The 23829-nt window shown below is 41.1% G+C and overlaps 1 protein-coding gene across 7 annotated transcripts in view; it reads right to left on the bottom strand.

Moving 5' to 3' along the window:
• The window catches only part of LOC109417220 (NADPH--cytochrome P450 reductase), a 350731-nt gene that overhangs the window by 35449 nt on the left and 291453 nt on the right, over positions 1-23829 (bottom strand). For 3 of the 7 annotated variants that reach the window (XM_029855339.2, XM_029855335.2, XM_029855337.2), the window contains 3 exons: positions 3704-3898; positions 3366-3558; positions 3141-3290 (listed from right to left, as the gene is read on the bottom strand). In XM_029855339.2, coding sequence (XP_029711199.1) covers positions 3141-3290; positions 3366-3558; positions 3704-3876 — 516 coding nt within the window. In that variant the 5' untranslated portion in view covers positions 3877-3898. Of the gene's footprint in view, positions 1-3140; positions 3291-3365; positions 3559-3703; positions 3899-12750; positions 13073-23829 lie in introns of those variants that run through there. The other 4 variants (XM_062844223.1, XM_062844224.1, XM_029855338.2 and 1 more) reach the window with 3 other exon arrangements.

Genomic DNA, 23829 nt, shown 5'->3' with positions numbered 1-23829 from the left:
TTCAGCAACGTGTACACTGACAAACTTCTAAGCGATCGAACACTAGCGCCTCTAGTGGAACGATCGCGCAAATCGAATGAAATTTGAATTGATCGTTAAATGCATGTGCCAAGCCGTTTTGAAGAGTGTCTGTTTGTCTGTGCTCTAGGTGTTTCTTCACCGGTTTCTTCTGAGATTTCCCCAAGAATTCCTTCTAAGCTTCGTCCAGGAGTTTCTTCTGTGATACATCCAGGAACGCCCTCTGACAATTTTCCATGAGTTGTTTTATGGGGATCCTTCCTGACTTCTTCTAGGCACATTTGTGTTTATTCTGGGATCCTCCCAGATTTTTTTCCTGGGATTTCCAGAAAATCTTTTCAGAATGCTTCCTGAAACGTTTTGCAGGATTCCTCCATAACTTCTTCTGACGGCATACATCGGTGACCCTCCTCTCATCGACTGTCACAGTCCTCAGTGGTCCTATGAAAAGAAGTCAATAAGGGCTCAGGTCATGATGCTGGAGGAGATCCTCCCCAACATCTCTGGGGAGGGCTTGCTCGGTGGGAGCCATTACACCTCGTGTTTTAACTATCACGACCCTATAGACATCGAGCAGGCATTGTCTGACCTCCAGTTCGAACTACTTTTTTGTTTAGAGCTACAAAAAGTAAAGTCGATGCTTGATACTTCACGCTGTTCCGATTAAAAGTGCTTTTTGTATCGACATTAACCAGGTCGACTTCGAGCATGATCAGTGCCTCTAACAAGATCTGACCTCGCTGCTCCGTGAAACGATTACTCAATTGAAGTCACACGCTATTATCACTGGCCTTCGCTCTGTCAATTCTACTGTCATGCAATTCAGCATCTACGTTTGTGTGTGATCTGCATGAACTGCTCTATCGGACACGGAGAAGGCGCATAACAGCTTCAGAAGAAGATCCCGTCGACCTTGGCTACCACGAAACCCTCGTTGGATTCTTCTTCTTTGTGGCTCGACGTCCGCATTGGAACTTGGCCTGCCTCTCTTCAACTTTGTGTTCTTAGAGCACTTCCACGCTTCCACAGTTATCAATTGAATGGCTTTCTGTGCCTGCCATTGCAAGAATTTGTACATTGTGAGGCAAGTACAATGATAGACTATTCCTAGGCAGTCGAGAAAAGTTTCCCGACTGGAACGATAATTGAACCCGCCGTCTCTGGATTGGCGACCCATAGCCTTAACCACTAGGCTAACTGGAGACCCTCATTGGATGTTGACACCAACTACTGGATAACTACCCAGTTGTCCAGATTGACGCCATTTTCTACTATGCGGTTTGAGTCCGGTATCAAGGCAATATCCGTCCATGCCCAGTAACTGCCTGACACAGTAGTTGAAGAGGTGCTGCCTCACAGTGTTTCGTCAGGATTAACTGCGTTACCTACACTGTGGATAACCTGAAAGCTGTGGCTTTTTGGAAGATTGTGAACTTTGGGCTCCCATCGGGTGCTGGCTGTTCACGGATTTCTCGGAACAGATACAACACTTGGGAGGTCTCACGGTCTTGTGCCTTATGGACTTCGGCTCTACATCGTCTGGAAAACTTGCTTCTGTCTGGGCCTTTGCAATCCCACGGCTTGTGTCCCGGTTTGAAACACCTGAAATGAGCCGCCATCGATTGGTACAGGCAGCTACCGTCGGCTTAAGAAGAGGGTCACAGAGGGTGACCCTTTCCAGCGGCTAGCGAGACTCTAGACTTCACATCTTTAGAGTCAGCACGTTTATCCTTGCTCTTTTGCGGATTCAGCAAAACACTTGAGTTAGCTTTTCACACTCCTGGTTATTTGTCTAAACACAGTGCACTTTCTCTAGTCTTTATTTTTTTCTTGATATCAATCTTCTTCAATCTACTTCGCCCACATTCTTAAGGATAATCTGACCTTTTCACTGATTTCTCCAGCCCATTTACTCTTGCTGTCATCTTCTGTCGTTCCAAGCTTCAGCTCCTTCTTGGTCCTCGGCTCAAATACAACCTTTGCAACCTAAATGATCCGGATATTTTAGAATTAGAGTATCGATGTGACCTCGGATTTGAGGTAACCTGGGTTTAATGGTAAAACTTCGGGGTTCTATGTGTTTGGAATCTCTCACACCTGAACTACAGATCTATGACACACTACTTGTAGGTTCTATTGTGAACTTCCTGCTTGCTACGGACCACTTGGGCAAATGACCGATCCTAGGCGAGGATCTCCAAGATCCAAGATCCATCTCCTACTATTACAGGCAGGGCCATCTGGTGGAGAATATTTCAGGATGATTGTTGGCTGCGTCCTTTTTGGATGACCAGCAAACACGCAGAGTGGAAACACACATCACAAACACTTCCCTGAACTCTCACAAACCTGCTGAGGTGGTACTACGAACTGTTACAGGTAAGGGCTCAATGAGCACAATGGCCAACCCATCCTCAGCTTCACTATCTGTACGGATGCATAGGCATTCGCCACAGGTAGCCGAAAGCGTGATGAGCTACTCTGTCTCCGTAACCTCATCCAGGTTTTCACGCTAAAATGTCACTTCAGCAGCGAGAAATCTCACCTCAACTGTTTTGCCAAGGACTTCTTTCACCAAATATTTGCCGCGTACATCAGCTCCCGGATCCGTGAGCTTAGCATCATTCTTCATCCTCTTCAGGACTTCCGAGTACTTGGATTCGTTGATCTTGATGAGAGCGTCACTCTGGTCTCGCTTAGCTACTTCTCAACCTGACCCTTTGTTCGACTTCTTCTTCCGTCTGTCCACTTTCTGAGTTAACATTCTTTGAGAAAGCATTAACGTTGTTCCGTCTGGGTCGACATCAGCGCATTCAGCTTCACGGGCCTGACACTGCCACTGTTACCATGAACTTATCACCTTGGCCTTGCTTGGTGGCTACCAAAGTTTCAGCAAACCCTGCTTCAGGTGGTTGCTGATATTGCTCTTCGAGAGCGCGATGTCGATTATTACGTCCAGTTGTAGCTCATCTACATCCACAGCAGGAAGCCCTTCTCTTGCCCTCGTCAACCATTGCTATCTTTTTTGATATTCCGCCCTCCTTAGCAGAGGTCTTGTCAATTCATTTCTTGCGAAGGGATTAACCTCACCACTACCCAACTATAAAAATAAAGACACTTACCGCATAGTTCAACCCGGAGAAGTCCACGTCGTTGTTCTGGATCCAGTCATAAAATTCCATGCAATTGTCGGTGGGATCACCCTCGCCATACGTAGCTAAACAGAACACTGCCAACGATTTGTCGATGTCCTTCAGTGAAAGTAGCTCCTCCTACAGAAGAATCACAAAAGAAAGAGAACCATTTAGGACCATTTGATGTCCGATTTCTACGAACACGAGACTCACCATATCACACTCCTCCGGGTCGGCCACCATACCCTTCATCTGGTAGCGCAGACCTTCCTTCGCCAGACGGCCGGCGAACTCCTCCGCCGTGCCGGTTTGCGACCCGTAGAACACCACTAACCGACGCCCGGACGATTTCAGCTTCTTGATGAACGAATTCTCCGCCATGGTCATTGTGTTGACGGTGGTGGGCCTGCGAAAAGGGTTGATTAAGTTACAACACGTTTGTCCAGGTAATCAAAGACGAATTTGCACAAAAAAGCTTATGAAGAGACGTAAAACAACACTAAATCAGCCATTGTATGGCCTAAGGTTACTTTGATCACGTAGAAACTTACTGTATCGAGTACGATTTGAACTGACTGGTCTGTGTGTCCTTCTTTTTGCTCTTCAGGAAATACCAGGCGGCTCCTCCGATGAGCACCGCCAGCAGGATGATGTCCAGTGGGCCCAGGAATGGTTCCTCGCTGACCGGTGCCGGTGGCACCTCCGGTTCCGTCTGTGCGTCCATCGCGACTGGTGACGACTACTGTCTATGTGGAAAAATGAGAAGTCGAAGACGAGCCAAGTTAGAATTCAGGTCGCTGAACTGCACTTAGTTAGATAGGTGCCAGGTACTATGATGGAGGCGAGGGGTTGTTCAAAAAAAGAAAGAATGAGACCGATAATCGGATTTCTAGTTCAGCACGCGTGCATTCAGCTGTGTAAGTATGCGAGACTCGGTCAGCTGAACCGGTTTTTGATTGCATTCTATGTCAGTCAGTCAGTCAGTCCAGAAAGACAGCTGATATAAGTATTGACCCTCCTCCTCGTTTCGGACGGCGCGGCAGTGCGGCGCGAGTGAAGTAGATTAGGCACAGACCGACCGGCTATCGATTGGAATGAAGAAATGGAGATAATGCAGCAAATGAGCGAGTGAGAACGAGTATCGGTAGGAAGTGCGTGCTACTTCGCTATAGGGCTGTAGATAATGTTCATGAAAATGATCGATCCATCCAGAATGGAGGAAGCTCATTGTTATTCAGATTCAGATGCGAGTTGATCGATAAACGTAGACACGAGAGTTTCTGTTCTGGCGTACGTGCCGTTATTCTAGTGCGTGAGTGTAGACGATGTAGACGGTGAAAGGTGTCGGGACTAGATCTATTTATGATCGATAGCAGGTCTATCGCGATTCTAGAACGTAGGAAAATTATGCAATGCATCACTAATTGTTCCTGCGAGTAATTCCATTAACAAAAGCTGACGTGCGATCAGCATGGTTTTAAAATTTCTTCTTGACAGCCAACCGTAAAATAAATCAGAATCTTGAGAGGATTCTAATGAAAATCCTCTGATGAGAATCTTCTCGGGATTTTGATGAGAATCCTCTCAGGGTTTTGACGAGAATCCTCTCAAGATTCTAATTAGAATCCTCTCAGAATTGTTAAGAATCTACTCAGGATTCTGTTAAGAATCTTTTCAGTATTCTGTTAAAAATCTTCTCACGATTCTGTTAAGAATTCTCTCTGTTTTAAGAATCCTCGCAGGATTCTGACCAGAATCCTCTCAGGATTTTGACCAGAATCCTCTCAGCATTCAGACGAGAATCTCTTAAGGATTCTGACGAGAATCCTCTCAGGATTCTGACGAAAATATATTTAACGAAACCCATTGACGAAAATACCCTAAGGATTACCAGAATTCTCTCAGGACTCTGACGAGAATCCTCTCAGGATTCTGACGAGAATCCTCTCAGGATTCTGACGAGAATCCTCTCAGGATTCTGACGAGAATCCTCTCAGGATTCTGATGAGAATCCTCTCAGGATTCTGACGAGAATCCTCTCAGGATTCTGACGAGAATCCTCTCAGGATTCTGACGAGAATCCTCTCAGGATTCTGACGAGAATCCTCTCAGGATTCTGAGGAAAATCCTCTCAGGATTCTGAGGAGAATCCTCTCAGGATTCTGACAAAAATCCTCTCAAGATTCTGACGAGAATCCTCTCAGGATTCTGACGAGAATCCTCTCAGGATTCTGACGAGAATCCTCTCAGGATTCTGACGAGAATCCTCTCAGGATTCTGAGGAGAATCCTCTCAGGATTCTGAGGAGAATCCTCTCAGGATTCTGAGGAGAATCCTCTCAGGATTCTGATGAGAATCCTCTCAGGATTCTGAGGAGAATCCTCTCAGGATTCGGATGAGAATCCTCTCAGAATTCGGATGAGAATCCTCTCAGGATTCAGATTCTGATGAGAATCCTCTCCGTATTCTGATGAGAATCCTCTCCGGATTCGGATGAGAATCCTCTCAGGATTCTGACGAGAATCCTCTCAGGATTCTGAGGAGAATCCTCTCAGGATTCTGACGAGAATCCTCTCAGGATTCTGACGAGAATCCTCTCAGGATTCTGACGAGAATCCTCTCAGGATTCTGACGAGAATCCTCTCAGGATTCTGAGGAGAATCCTCTCAGGATTCTGAGGAGAATCCTCTCAGGATTCTGAGGAGAATCCTCTCAGGATTCTGAGGAGAATCCTCTCAGGATTCTGAGGAGAATCCTCTCAGGATTCTGACAAGAACCCTCTCAAGATTCTGACGAGAATCCTCTCAGGATTCTGACGAGAATCCTCTCAGGATTCTGACGAGAATCCTCTCAGGATTCTGACGAGAATCCTCTCAGGATTCTGAGGAGAATCCTCTCAGGATTCTGAGGAGAATCCTCTCAGGATTCTGAGGAGAATCCTCTCAGGATTCTGAGGAGAATCCTCTCAGGATTCTGAGGAGAATCCTCTCAGGATTCTGAGGAGAATCCTCTCAGGATTCTGAGGAGAATCCTCTCAGGATTCTGAGGAGAATCCTCTCAGGATTCTGAGGAGAATCCTCTCAGGATTCTGAGGAGAATCCTCTCAGGATTCGGATGAGAATCCTCTCAGAATTCGGATGAGAATCCTCTCAGGATTCAGATTCTGATGAGAATCCTCTCCGTATTCTGATGAGAATCCTCTCCGGATTCGGATGAGAATCCTCTCAGGATTCGGATGAGAATCCTCTCAGGATTCTGATGAGAATCCTCTCAGGATTCGGATGAGAATCCTCTCAGGATTCTGATGAGAATCCTCTCAGGATTCGGATAAGAATTCTCTCAGGATTGGGATGTGAATCCTCTCAGGATTTTGATGAGAATCCTCTCAGGATTCAGACGAGAATCCTCTCAGGATTCTGACGAGAATCCTCTCAGGATTCTGACGAGAATTCTGAGAGAAGTCTCATCAGTATACTGAGAGAATTCCCATCAGAATTCTGGAAGAATTGTCATCAGAACTCTGAGAGGTTTTTAATCAGAATTCTGAAAAGATTCTCATCAGAATCTTGAGAGGATTCTCATCAGAAATCCTGAGGATATTCTCATCGGAATCCTGAGAGAATTCTCATCGAAATCCTAAGTGGATTCTCATCAGAATACTAAGAAAATTCTCATCACAATCCTGCGAGGATTCTTATCACAATCTTGAGAGGATTCTCTTCACATCCTGAGAAGATTCTCCTCAGAATCCTGAGAGGATTCTCATCAGAATCCTGAGAGGATTCTTATCAGAATCCTGAGAGGATTCTCATCAGAATCCTCAGAGGATTCTCATCAGAATCCTGAGAGGATTCTCATCAGAATCCGGAGAGGATTCTCATCAGAATCCGGAGAGGATTCTCATCAGAATCCGGAGAGGATTCTCATCAGAATCCGGAGAGGATTCTCATCAGAATCCTGAGAGGATTCTTACCAGAATCCTGAGAGGATTCTTACCAGAATCCTGAGAGGATTCTCATCAGAATCCTGAGAGGATTCTCATCAGAATCCTGAGAGGATTCTCATCAGAATCCTGGGAGGATTCTCATCAGAATCCTGAGAGGACTCTCATCAGAATCATAGAGAATTGTCATGAGAATCCTGAGAGAATTCTCATCAGAATCCTGAGAGGATTCTCATCAGAATCCTGAGGGGATTCTCATCAGAATCCTGAGGGGATTCTCATCAGAATCCTGAGAGGATTCTCATCAGAATCCTGAGAGGATTCTCATCAGAATCCTGAGAGGATTTTCATCAGAATCCTGAGAGGATTCTCATCAGAATCCTGAGAGGAATCTCATGAGAATGCTGAGAGGATTCTCATCAGAATCCTGAGACGATTCTCATCAGAATCCTGAGAGGATTCTCATCAGAATTTTTAAAGGATTCTCTTCAGAATCCTTAATGGATTGTCATCAGAATCCCGAGAGGATTCTTATCAGAATGCTTAAAGGATTCTCATCAGCATCCATAAAGCATTCTCAATCCTTGAACCACGGACAAACAGACGTAACACTCTTCAAAACGGCTAGGCACATGCATTAAACGATCAGATCAAATTTCATTTGATTTCCGCGATCCTTCCACCAGAGGCGCTAGTGCTCTTTTGCTGGTACGTTTGCCAGTGTACACGTTGCTGAATGATGCAAACGAACATTACAGGCGATTTGAGTAGTAGTGTGCGTGTTAGACAAACGTCAAATCGAAATCCATCAGGGCCGAGAATGTCTCGCGCGGTTCTATCAACATGTGGCAGTGTGCTCATAAAAAAGACACCAGGCAAAAGTTTTTGATGAATTTTCTCTAAGAGTTGCGTCTGTTTGTCTGTGCTGGATCCATTTTCATTTGATTAACACATTTTGGGCACAGACAAACAGACATAACTCTTAAAGTAAATGCATCAAAAACTTTTGCTCGGTGTCTTTTTCATGAGCACACTGCTACCTATTGGTAGAACCGCGCGAGACACTGTCGGCCATGACGGATTTCGATTTGACGTTTGTCTAACACGCACACTACTACACAAATCGTCTGTAATTTTCGTTTGCATAATTCAGCAACGTATACACTGGCAAACGTCAAAGCGATCGAACACTAGCGCCTCTGATGGAAGGATCGCGGAAATCAAATGAAATTTGAACTGATCGTTAAATGCATGTGCCAAGCCGTTTTGAAGAGTGTTACGTCTGTTTGTCTGTGTTTTGGGGTCATTATAACCAAAGAGATGTTGACAACAATACCTGTTCCTGGTCAGAGAAAATCAAACGAAACCTTTTTATCCTTTGTTGTTCCATTTTTGACAGATTTTTGTGTCAGAGACGCGGTACGGAAGATTGCAGTTGGTCGTGTACATCAGCCGAATAATTCGCCAAATGTGGTTTTTGAGCAGCTCTACTGGAGGATTCAGTTTCTTTTAGTAACTGTTCTGTTAGCCTAGTTCCAACTTGACTTGATGCCAATTTTTAAGGCTTATTGATTACTTTTGGCTACTGTAACCTAGTTCATTTTTAATCAAAATCGCCAAATTTCCATCCAAATGTTTCAAATCAGTGTGCGAGCTAAACGCTTGCTTATATAGTGTGCAGACAAAGCGGTTTCGACGTAGGATCGCCCAATGCTACTACCACAGACAAACAGACGTAATACTCTTCAAAACGGCTTGGGACATGCAATTAACGATCAATTCAAATTTCATTTGATTTACGCAATCGTTCCACCAGAGGCGCTAGTGTTCGATCGCTTTGACGTTTGCCAGTGTACTCGTTGCTGAATGATGCAAACGAAAATTACAGGCAATTTGTGAAGTAGTGTGCGTGTCGGTAATACGTCAAATAGAAATCCATCATGGCCGACAGTGTCGCGCGCGGTTCTACCAACAGGTGGCAGTATGCTCATGAAAATGACACCGGGCAAAAGTTTTTGATGAATTTCCTCTAAGAGTTACGTCTGTTTGTCTGTGCTACTACTTTGAATACAATTTTGTATTAGCCCGTACCGTAATTGCGACTGCACGCTTTTGTATACCGATGTCTGCTAGCCTATAGGTATGTAGTTTCGTATCGCCTGCTTTGATTGATAGGAACCCCAAGCGTGACTCGGGCCCAAAGGGGGAAATAAAGCTGATGCCCGCACAGAAATTTGAATTTCGCAAACGTCATTATAATGCCTACTATATAGGTTCCGCGAATGGCTATTGTAAATTGTACTGTTCGCTGCGTGCTCGCCGAAAACATGCATTGCATCAGACTAGTTTGGGAGCTTGCCAAAAACCCAGAGCGATATCGAGAGTTTTGAAATCGCAACGGGTTCTCGCTGATCAGCGCCAACTTCGATCAGCGTTAATCGACAATTTTTATCGAACATTGAAAATTACGCGACCTTGCTCGCCAAGCTGATAAGATCCCACGGCCGGCGAGTATACCTAATATTATGATTTAATTCAATCTGGTTGAGTTTTTCGCCTGTCTGTGTGGCGACCGGAGCAGTGACGTAGCAGGCCATGCGTTGTTTTTGCTCGTTGTTGCAAATAAGTGTATACAATCAGCTAAAAAAGCTACACGATGCTACACGTGCTAGCTTGTGGAGAACCGGGACAGTTATTCCACAGGCAACCGGTTACTCTAGTAGTAAACAGTGCTGCGTGTGTGTACTAAATAACAGGGTAGCTTCTAGAAATGATGAATTACTGGGGATCGTCACTAATACGATGCCGATGTAAATACATAGTTGGAACACAGACAAACAGACGTAACACTCTTCAAAACGGCTTGGCACATGCATTTAATGATCAATTCAAATTTCTTTTGATTTCCGCGATCCTTTCATCAGAAGCGCTAGTGTTCGATCGCTTTGACGTTTGCCAGTGTATACGTTGCTGAATAATGCAAACGAAAATTACAGGCGATTTGTGTAGTAGTGTGCGTGTTAGACAAACGTCAAATCGAAATCCGTCATGGCCGACAGTGTCTCGCGTGGTTCTACCAATAGGTAGCAGTGTACTCATGAAAAAGTGCAAAAGTTTTTTGATGCATTTACTCCAAGAGTTACGTCTGTTTGTCTGTGGTCGAAAGGAAAAAGTACTATTTATTATGATGTTGTTACAAATTTGAGTCATTTATACATTAACAACTCTCAAAATAGTATTACTTATAATTACAGACAAACAGATGTAACATTATTCAGAAGAGTATGACTCATTCAATTTTCGATGAATTCGACACAGACAAACAGATGTAACTCTTAGAGGAAATTCTTCAGAAACTTTTGCCCGGTGTCTTTTTCATGAGCACACTGCCTATTGGTAGAACCGCGCAAGACACTGTCGGCAATGACGGGTTCCGATTTGACGTTTGTCTAACACGCACACTACTACACAAATCGCCTGTAATTTTCGTTTGAATCATTCAGCAACGTGTACACTGGTAAACGTCTAAGCGATCGAACACTAGCGCCTCTGTTGGAAGAATCGCGGAAATCAAATGAAATTTGAATTAATCATTAAATGCATGTTCCAAGCCGTTTTGGAGAGTGTTACGTCTGTTTGTCTATGATAATACATACATATATAGTTGAAAAGGAAGGGTAATTACCACTTTTATGAATGATATTGTCAATAATTATAACTGTTATTATCCATATCATTTGTGAAATCATCTATTTATAATCCAGTTTATGATAATATGAAAGTTTAGCAAAAAACACTGCAGAATTGATATATCATATCAGTTTTTGGAGAGTTATTACATCATCACAAATCACCTAGAGACCTTGAACCCGGATCAATTTTCAGTTTCGTTCCAAAAAGGTAACCCAGTGGTGTTATATTTCCGATTTCTATTAGCACACACAAACTGTCTCCACTGATGACTGCTGCTATTGTAGCTCGTCGTCGTGAGCAATCAATTTGCCACTTTATGCTTGATGTGTTTAGTTTATTTCACTGCCTTGAGGGACATCGCTGCGAGAAACGAATCGAAGGCGAAGCAAATGATGATCATTGAACATATCATCACAGAGGTGAAGGTCTGTAGTGGCTAGGATTCATTACTGCTAGTGAGGAGAGTGTAGATAGATGCTCCCTCATTGTGTTACAGATTTGCATAAACAATTTCAATCTCGACCGGGTGGTGTTGATTGCCTTCGAAAGAATTCAGAATGAACATACACAACATACCCATAAACGTGACTTAACGGAGAAATAAACTGTTATTTGAGATCTATTTTTAGCCGTTTTGTATCGGTTGTCCAGATAATCTAGATCTAAACGACCACCTATTTCAGGATTCGTCCAAACACAGTTAGCATTGGGCGATAACGTTTAGCAATCGGCAGATGTTTAAAGCACAGAGAAACAGACGTCACACTCTCATTGCTTCCCATCGATCAGCTTTTTAACGGTTGATTCAAATATTCAGTAGTAGGTCGATCGACCACTCGCGGCGCTGATATCGTTTTTGCTCCTGTTTGACGTATGCTCACTACCGCCATCTAGTAGCAGCCCGGCCAAACACGGTACGTTTAGCATTGGGCGATTACGTTTTCGTGATGATGCTTTTTAATGAAATTTGTTCTAAGTGTTACGTCTGTTTCTCTGTGTTTAAAGTATTATGTCAGTTTGTCCGTTTCGACAAATTGGTACAAAAAATGAAAACAAAGAACATGAAAATGAACTGCCCAATACTGAAATGCCTATGCTAGACCAAGTGTTAGTAGTAAGTATTGGGCGATAATAAATGTTAAGAAGATTGTGTAAGATCCTTCCGTTAAACGCAATACGCTCAATCACAAAACGTTTAAAATCAGCTGATTTTGGGGACCTTTGACAGTTCTCCTATGAAAATGACAGTTCAGCGTTTGCGCCTTTGTTTCTTTGTAAACAGTGGCATACGCGGATCTGTCAACTGAAAAAGCCTATTATTTGAAAATCCGAAGAAGAAGGAAGTATGTATACCCTGGTATACCGCAGAAAATCGATTCCGCGTTTCGACGAAAACTCCCGTCGCTTCCACCGCAGCGGATCGCCCATTGCTACACGCGAAACAAATAAACCACTAGCGTATGCAAATTGGCGCATGCACGTCACGCTCCGCGTTCACTCGTCGTCAATAAATAAACAATTTGACTCATAACCCCACCCAATTTGAATAGTTTTCACCGAGCTTAATTCTGAACGAACTCTGGGCGGTCGAACACCGGACCGAACCACCTTTGTGAACTTCCGTTATCACATCACTTCGTCGTGCCTTTATCAGCGAGAGGGTGTCCCACATCAAATTGTAATGTAATCTCCATTCGGTTGATTATTTCACACGACACAAACACACAAAGTAGGTATCACATGCGCCGCTAAATATGAGCAGAAGGAAGAATAAAAACCGAGTTGGCAAAGACCTCGACCAAGACCTCCACTCGGATCGCGCTCCATATTTCGTAGCTAGGTTACGCAACCCCATTCAATCGTGGCGGCGAAGGCTGTTCACGCGCAGCATAGCCTACTTTGATCGGGTTCAGGTTCATAGACGCACAGTCAGATGCATAGAGCTATATTACGTATACGTACACAATTATTAAATAGCGCGGATGTTTTACGCTTCGTCTTCGCAGCAGATCGATCGATCGCGCGCGGCACACACTGAGGAAGGTCAAGAGTACGCACACGGCGCAAAAGCGAAGATCGCGTAGACGCGGGGGTGAACAGGAACGCGGCGGGGCTCCGAGTTCAAAGATTCGCAATAAGCGAGCGCCAGCAGCTTTTTTAGCTTAGTTTCGCGAGGCACTAATATAAACAGCTGCTGCTGCTCTGCTGCTCTCGACGTCCGGTCGCTATCTATCGTGCGCTCTTTTCCCGACGAACACTGGAACAGTACTGACGGCGGTCGTGGACGGATTGCGCTCAGCGCTGCTTGTCGGACACACGGGTAGCAGTAGCAGGCCGCAACGCAGACAGCGACGATTGAGTTTTTATCGGTTGCTGCGATGGATGTTAGCGTTTGCAAGGTAGTATACCTATGTATATGGTTGCTGAGATGCCCGTGTCCGCATGCGGCGGCGCGTCGGTTATTCCATGAGGTTGCAGAAAAGACGGACCGAGTTCGGCGGAGTGAGCAGCAGCGTGTGCGGTACGGCGCAAGCGGTGCAAGGGAATCGCGCTTACGAGTCGATTCTTGGACAAACACGGCACACGTTGGCCGAGTGCGTGATTTACACGCCGCGCCGGTGGTAGAGGGACGAGAAGATATGATGAAAACACAAAGACACACGTTGCTTCAGTTACAGAAATCTTAGCAAGATTACAGAAGACGAAGGAAACAGGTTGCTTGGATGACTGGATGTGATTTTCGGGAACTCCAAAAAGGGAAAGCGGAGTTGTCACATCATAAATAGTTTGCTCATTGGTCATTGGGCAACTGTTTGTGTTGTCTTTGCTGTTTTTGTCAGGCTTCTCGGATCAGACAAACACGTTAACGAAATTTCGGATGAAATTCGGAGGTTTCCATAGGTGGATAAACAATTTCAACTGTCGATATAATGGTTGCATCAAGCCGACGTTAGCCCAGCAATAATGACGATGTCGCAATCTGCATTTGCTGTGACAAATCCACCCAATGCGAATTAGGTTTGTCCTAACTTGAACAGAATATGACAAATGTTTGTATTGCGATTTGCAAGGGGTAACTTTGAGTTGATAAAGAATGCATCATTGTTGCACAGACAAACAGACGTAACACTCTTCAAAACCGCTTAGCACATGCATTTAACGATCAATTCAAATTTCATTTGATTTGCGCGATTGTTCCACCAGATGTGCTAGTGTTCGATCGCTTTGACGTTTGCTAGTGTACACGTTGCTGAATGATGCAAACGAAAATTACAGGCAATTTGTGTAGTAGTATGCGTGTCAGCAAAACGTCAAATCGAAATCCATCATGGCCGACAGCGTCGCGCGCGGTTCTACCTACAGGTGGCAGTGTGCTCATGAAAATGAAACCCGGCAAAAGTTTTTGATCAATTTCCTCTAAGAGTTACGTCTGTTTGTCTGTGATTGTTGCATTGTTGAAGCAAGTGTCGGGTCATTAGGCTGAACGCCATTTGGCCGAATGTCATCTAGCCAGATTCAGACTGGATTCCTTCTTCTTCTTCTTCTTCTTTATGGCACGACGTCCCCACTGGGACTTGGCCTGCCTCGCTTCAACTTAGTGTTCTTTGAGCATTTCCACAGTTATTAATTGAAGGGCTTTCTTTGCCTGCCATTGCATGAATTTGTACATTGTGAGGCAAGTACAATGATACACTATGCCCAGGGAGTCGAGAAAATTTTCCCGACTGGAACGGGATCCGAACCCGCCGTCTCCGGATTGGCGATCCATAGCCTTAACCACTAGGCTAACTGGAGACCGCATTCTGACAGGAGACTGGATTCCTGTAAAACTTTTTGTCGAAATTCCGCATCAGAATCTTAACTGGACTCCTATCGAATCTTGTCGAAATTCTGATTGGCATCGTCGTAACCCTGACTAGAATTCGCTCGACTTTCTGATTAGACCCTGGAATTGAAACTAGATGTTTTGTCAACATACTGACTGGATACTTGTCAGAATCTTGGATACCGACTGAACTCCTGATTGGGTGCCGGTCGAAATCTAGCGGATTTCATTAGATTCCGGTCTGACTAGATTTCTGTCGGATTTCTAGATAGATTTCTTACGAAGTTCTCGCACAGACAAACAGACGTAACACTCTTTGAAACGTCGTGGCACATGCATTTAACGATCAATTCAAATTTCATTTGATTTCCGCGAACCTTCCACCAGAGTCGCTAGTGTTCGATCGCTATGACGCAAGCCAGTGTACACGTTGCTGAATGATGCAAAAGAAAATTACAGGCAATTTGTGTTGTAGTGTGCGAGTTAGACAAACGTCAAATCGATATCCATCATGGCTGACAGTGTCGCGCGCGATTGTACCAACAGATGGCAGTGTGCTCATGAAAAAGACACTGAAAAATATTTGATGAATTGTCTCTAAGAGTTACGTCTGTTTGTCTGTGGATCTGGCTTCATTCCCGTCGGGATACTGCCTGAATTCCTACCAAATCATTTCACAATTTAGATTCGTTTTTCCTGACTGTGTGACTGGAATAGGTTTCTCTCGAAATTGCTATTACACAGAGAAAAATTTCTACTCAGGGGCTGAGTTGGTCTTACTCAGAAATCGGAAAATCCTTTGGTTTCTTCCTAAGTTTCCGTTAAAAGTGGGACAACCCATTACCAATGGGTTGTCTCATTTTTAGCCGAAACTGAGTAAGAAAACAAAGGATTTTTCGATTTCTGAGTAAGGCCAGCTCAGTCATTGAGTAGAAATTTTTCTCGGTGTACTATTCTGGTTATACTGCAAAATTCTGATTGGAATTTCGTAGAAAATCTGACTAGATTCCTGACGGACTGGATTTCTCTCGATTTTGACCAGGGCTCTGGAATTGGACTTTTGCCAGCATACTGACTGGATACTTATCAGAATCCTGACTGCATTTCAGTCGGAATCTACTGGATAGCATTCGATTCCGGTCTGATTAGGTTCTTGTCGGATTTCTGGATAGATTGCTTATGAAGTTCTGGCTTGATTCTAGTCGAGATGCTATCTGGATTCCTACCGAATCCTTTCACAATTTTTACTGTTTTTTTATCGGACTGGATTTCTCTCGGAATTGAGATAAGATTATTCTCAGATTCAGACTGGAACTCGTGCAGAATCCTGTTTGGATTCATTATTGAAATTCATACGGGATTCCTATCGGAATTCTAACTAGATTTCTCTTAATATTTTGACTATACTGCTCTCACATTCAGAATCGGTTCTTGTCAAAACTCTGTCGGAGTTTTAGATTCTCGTTGAAATATTGATTTGTTTCAGTTGAGAATCATAATATGATTCCTACCGAATCCTTTCAAAATTCTTATTAGGATCTCGTAGAAATTCAGACCAGATTCCTGTCGGACTAGAATTTTCTCGATATTCGGACTCTAGATTCTTGCCAACATACTCATTGCAAACTTATCTGCATCCTGGCTAGATTCTAGTCGACATCTACTGGATTTCTTTCGATTTTGGTCCAATTGGATTCTTGTTGGATTTCAGGTTAGACTTTAATAAAGATCTGGCTTGGTTTCTGTTGGGATGTTACTTGGATTCCTAATCGAACTTAATTTCGCTTGGAATTTTCATTAGATTATTCTCGGATTATGACAGAATTCCTATCAGAATTCTGATTGGATTCATATTGAAATTCATACTGGATTCCTATCGGAATTCTAACTGGATTTTTCTTAATATTTCGACCCTCAGATTCAGACTGGATTTTCGTCATAATTCTGTCGGAATTCAGTTTACGTTTTTGTTGAAATCTTAATTGATTTCCTATTGGAATCTTAGCAAGTTCCTGTCAAAATTATGATTGAAATCTCGTAGAAATTCTGACTAGATTCCTTCGAGACTGGATGTCTCTCGATATTTTGACCAAAACTCTGGAATTGAGACTAGACTTTTGCCAGCATACTGACTGGACACTTATCAGAATCCTGACTGCATTCCAGTCGGAATCAACTGGGTTTCATTCGATTCCGGTCTGACTGCATTCCTGTTGGATTTTTGGATAGATAGATTTCTTATGAAGATCTGGTTTGATTCCTGTCGGAATGTTACTTGGATTCCTATCGAATCCTGACACAATTTTGACTGGATTTTTTTTTTCTGAATCCGGACTGGATTTCTCTCGGAATTGTGATTAGATTTTTCTCAGTTTCAGATTGGATTCCTGATAGAATCGTGGTTAGATTCATATTGAAATTCATACTGGATTTCTATCGGAGTTCCAACTGTACTTCTTCTAATATTTTGACTATACTGCTCTCGTACTGGATTCTTGTCAAAATTCTGTCGGAGTTCGGTTTGGATTCTTGAAATTGAAATCTTCATTTGTTTCAACCGAGAATCTTAACAAGATTCCTGCCAAATCCTTTCAAAATTCTGATTGGAATCTCGTAGAAATTCTGACTAGATTCCTTGTCAGACTGGATTACTCGGACTAGGACTCCTGTCGGAATGTACGAATGTACTGGATTTCCTTCGATTCTAGTCTGACAGGATTCCTGTTCGATTTCTGGATAGATGTTCAATGAAGTTCTGGCTCGGTTCCTGTCGGGATATTACTTGGATTCCTATCGAATCCTGGCACAATTTCGACTGGATTTTTTTTTCTGAATTCTGACTGGATGACTGGAAATCTCTCGGAATTGTAATTCGGTTATTCTCGGATTCCTGTCAGAATTTTGATTGGATTCATATTGAAATTCATATTGGATTCCCCATCGGAAGTCTAATTGGATTTGTTTTGATATTTTGACTGTATTTTTCTCGGGTTTCAACTGAAGTCTTGTTAAAATTTAGCCGGAAATCTGTGTGGATTCCTGTTGGAATCCTGATTGCCTTCCGATCAGAATCTTAACATGATTCCTACCGAATCCTGTCGACATTGGATAATTTGAATATAGTGGAAATTCTGACTAGATTACTGTCGGATCAGATTTCTCTAGGCTACCCGGATAAAAAAATACTATTCATTACATGGTAAATATTATTAACATATGACTGGTTTTATTGTTCACAATAAAACACATAGTAGATATATTGTTACTTTTTACAATAGAAATCAAGCCCATATAGTTCGTACAATAAGTGAACATTAGCTTTATTAGTGACTAATTGATTCGATTGTTTTTCAATAGTTCTATAATAATTTAAAGTAACTATCAGTAAAAATTAATTTAAGTTGTTTTTAAATAGTTGCAAAAGTGCCTGCAAAGTTCTCATGGACTTTTTATTAAAAAAGAGTTTATTTCTCAATTACACTTGAAACAATTCGTAACAAATAAATAACAATAAATATTATTGTTGCTAGGATCATGTTTGTATAATCAAATACAAAATCACTTGACATATTTTTTTTATAGTTTTCGTTTTAAATTTGAATACAATAGATGTTTCGGTTATCGAAAGTTATTCGCAAAAACTTCAACGACTGACAGACGTCAAGCCGTGTTGGCAGAGGAAGCTCTCAATGAATAACTGAAGAAGTACTTATAGAAAACTAGATGAAAAGCAGGTTTTAGCCAAGTAAGGATGTTACGACAAGAAAAAGATGAACAATGATTTTTCTAATGTTTCCCAATAAATTAAAGGAATCTAGTAAATAGTAAACTACCATGGATAACAATACAAATACAATTAGTTTAATGGGGTCAATTAATCCGATGTTAAAATAAACATGCATTAATATTTGTTGTTATGTTAACAGATTTCGCCTTTGAAAAACCAAAGAATTCATATTTCTCGGTAACATTTTTCTCCAGCATTTACAGATACTAATGGCCACATGAATTGTGAACGATTTATGGTATGGATCATACGACCTGAGGTCTGATTTGTGATATTTGGCAGTTATTTGAAAAGATTGAAGATAGATCTTATCAATAGCTGCCAAGCAATACATACCAGACAGACATCAGAGTGTTTGACTCTTATCCTAAAATGTGCATATCATTCTGGCGACCGTTAGTGCTCGTAAATGCTGGATATAAATGTTAGCGAGAAAAATAAATTCTATGGATTTTCAAAAACGAAAACTGCTTACAAATAACAACAAATATTATTGTATTTTTATTGTAACAACGCTTCATTTGACGCCATTCAATTTATTGTATTTGTATTGTAAGAACAATGAAAAAACATTAAGATATATTGTTTTATTTTGAAAATTGCCCTAAAAATGTCTCATAAAAACACAATACATTCTATTGTTTTTCGCGAAAAAGTGTATGAAAATATTCTCAAAATTTTATGGTTAAGATACATAACGACCACCATTTTTTATTGTAAAAGTGCCATTTACCATTCGCCGAATGGTATAGAACAACAGGGGTGATGGTGAGTGTGCCGTGTAAATTACAATACGTTTAATAGTGAATATTATTCGAAAAAATGGTGTTGTAACAATAAAATTTATCGTATTTTTATGATATTTTTTATCAGGGTAGGACTCAGGAGTTGAGCAGACTAAATTCTTGTCAACATGCTGACTGAATACTTGGACTTTCGATTCCGGTCTGCCTGGATTCCTGTCGGATTTATGTACGCAAAGATTTCTCATGAATTTCTGGCGGGATGTTACTTGGATTCCTATCGATCTCTGAAAATATTTTAACTCGATTTTTGTCGGAATTAAAATTTTTCACGGATTGAAATTCTCTGTCGAAATCATGGATAGCTTCCTAAAAGAACATTGAATTAATTCCTATTAGAAACCCTACTATATTCCTGTCACAATCCTTACTATATTTCCCTTTATATTCTAAAGCTGCCATTAGACTGTTTGTCATTATGCCAAATATTTGCCATTGAAGTCCGACATTCATCCAAGGTTGCTATGATTCACGTTTTGTTGGTCATTTGTTGGCTGGTTGGACACTTGCCAGAATCCTGAATTCCCGTTGAAACCTTAACTGGATGCTAGTCGGAATCTAATGGATTTCCATCGATTACAGTCAAAATTCTGACTAAATTCTTGGCCAGTAGTATAGCTGTATTGCAGCCGGAACCCTGACCGGATGCCCATCGGACAGGATTTCTCTCGGATTCGTGATAAGATTATTCTCGGATTAGGACTGGATTCCTGCCGAAACGCTGGTTCGATTCCAGTCGGAATACTGGATGAATTCCCATTGGAATACTTATTAGATTCCTGCCAGAATCCTTAGTGTATTTCTCTTGATATTTTAACTAAATTACTGTTGTGCTCAAACAGGATTTTTGTCAAAATTCCGACTGTACTCTAGTCGGAATCCCGTATGATTTTTTAACTGGTTTATATTTGAAATCTTTACTTGATCTCAATCTAACTCTTTAACATTATACACGGTGTGTCTGGTGGACAACATTATTTTAAAAAAATCGGTATCGCTAAAATACCCACCAAACGAAAGCTAAGGGTCCCACCTTTCATTTGAGCATTAAATGAGAAAGTTCTATCGGCGGGTCTAGAACAATTTTTTTTTTTTTGAAATAGTATGATATTTTTTCGTATTTTCTCAAAGTACTAAGTAATAACGAAAAACAGTTTATCCATTGCCAACATGGCTTTCCGACGAAAGATTTTTTATATGATGTTTATGACACTTCCCAAAAAAGCATAATAGTCCCAAGTGAACAAAAAATCCAGTAAACAGTAGTCAGTTTCGTGGTTATGGGCAGTAATGCTTGAAAAATTGTAAGTTTCAAGCAGGTGGAGATGATGAGTTCAAATTTAAATTTACATGTGCACCGCGTCATGCTCTAATACTGGTAATTATTATTATATCACCGTGTTCCTCCTTACATATAGCGTGCATTTGACAAAAATTTCAATTTGACGAATTTTATTATTTTCTCTATAGGACAGATCGGTGATGTACTAGATTTGTAGTTTGAGCAAAACTTTGGGCAACAGTGTTGTTATTTTCTCCGTTTCTTGCAACATAAGCAACATAGTTATCCAAAGCTTTGCTCAAACAGTATCAAACTAGGCAAGGAATCATAATATCCACGCTTTCTGCACCATTTCATTGCAGAAACGGAGAATTGACCTTCTCACCATACTATAATTCAGCTCATTACTACAAATCTAGTACTACACCGAACGTGCCCCATTAAGCAATGTACGATATAAGAGCAGACAAACAGACGTAACACACTTTTACAGGGCTCGGCACATGCATTTAACGATGAATTCAAATTTCGCGATCGTTTGATTTCCGCGATCCTTTCACCAGAGGTGCTAATGTTCGATCGCTTTGATCTTTGCGAATGTACACGTTTCTGAATGATACAAACAAAACTTACAGGTGATATGTATAGTAGTGTGCGTGTTAGGTAATCGCAATCCATCATGGCCGACAGTGTCTCACGCGGTTCTACCAATAGATGGAAGCGTGTTCATGAAAAAGACAGCAAAAAAAAATCCGAGTTAAAAAAAATAATGAATTTTCTCTAAGAGTAACGTCTACTTATCTGTGATATAAGGGAATGGCTATGTCTTTCAAATACCACGAATTGGCTTAAACTGCTAACTGAACATGTTATTGATACTTTTACTTTATAAACAAGTTCTACAAATCTTTAGGCCACGTAAACGTTAAAACATTAAAACACCAAGTCCTTTTCATCATGCACCAATGTATGCGGGCCAACACACGATATTAGGACCAATGCTATATTTAATCATTTTGTTAAGCATGACTTAAATATTTTGAATTCCACTGATGATATTTCGTAACGAAAAAAAAAAAACATTTAAATGCGAACATTAACCGTTTAAAAAATCAAGAAACATTGTCAATTTATTTGACAGAGATGTTTTGAGTGAAAAAACATCCTTAAGGTCACGATGTTAGGGCATGCTAAGATACTACAATTAATTACAAGACGACATACACTTTCCAGAATCCTAAGATGACCGCAACTCGATATTTTCTGGAAACAATAGGATGGTGAGGCCTACAATAATGGAGCAAAACTAAAATAAAAATTGTTGTTAAAAACTACAAGTAGCCACACTTCTTTGGCGATGCTATAGAAACTGCAGGTATCGCATTGTCACGTCGGTTGGTGTGAGTGGTTCTCGCAGGGCTGAAGTATGAGACCTTCAGCGTTGCCAGTTAGCTTAGGAACAATTGTGTTGTTTTATTTAGTTTATTGGTGAAATAGATACTTTTTCATAATATTCTAATTGTAATCCGAGATTTATTGTTCTCAAGGCAGCCATTAACATAATCGTCATCATTGAAAAATATAAAGTGGTTTTCTCGTCCAAAACTGATATTTTCGTATTAAGAATGTATTCACTGTATTGCTGCAGGAGAATGGTGTACAGTGATTGCATTTTCAATGCAAATATTAAATCTCCTTTTAGCATCTTTAGCAGAATTGCAACGAGCACTATCTTTTTGCATCATCGGTAGAAGTGCTAAGTCTGCCGTGTTTGCCCGTTAATTAAGGAGAAACTGTAGTTCTTGCAGTACTACATGTTTCACAATTACAGCAAATATCGATGCTCCGCGTAGAAGATTTAAATTATATTAATACTTAAAGAGAGTAATTCTTAAGGGTATGATCTCATCATTGAACAAATAAACTTTAAATGAATAATTGCGATATATTATCAAGGGACAATACCAACTTCTACATCTGGTATATTTCAGAAAATGTTGTTCAATAATATCAATAATCTTCAAATACAAATAAAAACAAGTTGGGATTTTTCTAATTTATTCTGTCTATTATTTGTATGCTCAACCATACAAAAAAATATCTAAATCAGTGAACATCAACTACCTTCAATTATTACAATGGTTACAGAAAAAGCTTCTTCGACCACAGCACGCACACCTTGGTACGGTTTTCATCGTAACTTTATGATTTCATGTCGTAGTTGTTTCTTTAAAAGTTTGGAGCAAAGTTGTGTTGAAATTTAATTTTTTTTGTTTTTTTTTATGATTCAATACCTAATTATATACCACACAGCAATCCTTCCAATTAGCGAAAAATGTTAAATGCTTTTACAAGTACCACAAAGGAACATAAAATGAACGAATACCGGACTCGGCACGTGGTCATTTTATCCGAGCTACATACTTTGTTGATCGTTCTATTTTTATTGACATCCAAGTCACGGCCTACTAGGACTGTAAAATATTTCGAACCTGTGGTACTGTCAATAAAACGAGGAGAATGGCAGTCGAAATAACTTCTTCTACATGTCAATAAGGAGAAGATGGTTAACACACACACACACACACACACACACACACACACACACACACACACACACACACACACACACACACCTAAAAATTGACAAACTTCTATTACAACTCTCTTAAATATTTTTTTACTGGGCAACATTTTCTATAATAAATTTTGAATATGTTTTTGCCCGTTTACTCTGGGGTGATACGCAAATGATGTCACGCAAAAATTGACCTTTTTCAACCCTCCCTCCCCCCTATGTCACACTTTTTGTATGGGGCCTCAATATTTTTTGTAAGGGTCGTCACCTAGGTCGTCACGTTCTGCAAAAACCCCTCTCCCCCTAAAAGCGTGACGTAATTTGTGTACGGCCTTCTATTAGTATGATACGTTACTAATGAGCGACCTTATACGAGCTTATTAGGTTACACTCAAGGTGGAAAGGAAGAAAATGCAAGTCTCATAGTAATAAATCTTTGAAAAAAAAAAATTGTTCTAGGACCGCCGATAGAACTTTCTTGTTTTAGCCTCAAATGAAAGGGGGGACCTTCAGCTTTCATTTGGTGGGTGTCTTAGCGATACCGATTTTTTTTAAATAATTTTGTTCTACCAGACACACCGTGTTATAATTCTAATTGGAATCATGTGGAAATCTGTTTTTTTTACCGGAATCCTGACAAGATTCTTGTCGGATTGAATTTCTGTCGATTTTACCCAGGAATTGAGACTGAAATATTGTCAACATTCTGACTGGAAACTCGTCAGAATCCAGAATTCCTATTGGAGCACTAACTGGATAACGGTC

The sequence above is a fragment of the Aedes albopictus genome, chromosome 1 (genome assembly GCF_035046485.1).
Source record: "Aedes albopictus strain Foshan chromosome 1, AalbF5, whole genome shotgun sequence".
Taxonomy (NCBI): domain Eukaryota; kingdom Metazoa; phylum Arthropoda; class Insecta; order Diptera; family Culicidae; genus Aedes; species Aedes albopictus.
Note: the sequence above shows the minus strand (reverse complement) of the source record. Positions and strands in the feature narration are given on the sequence as shown.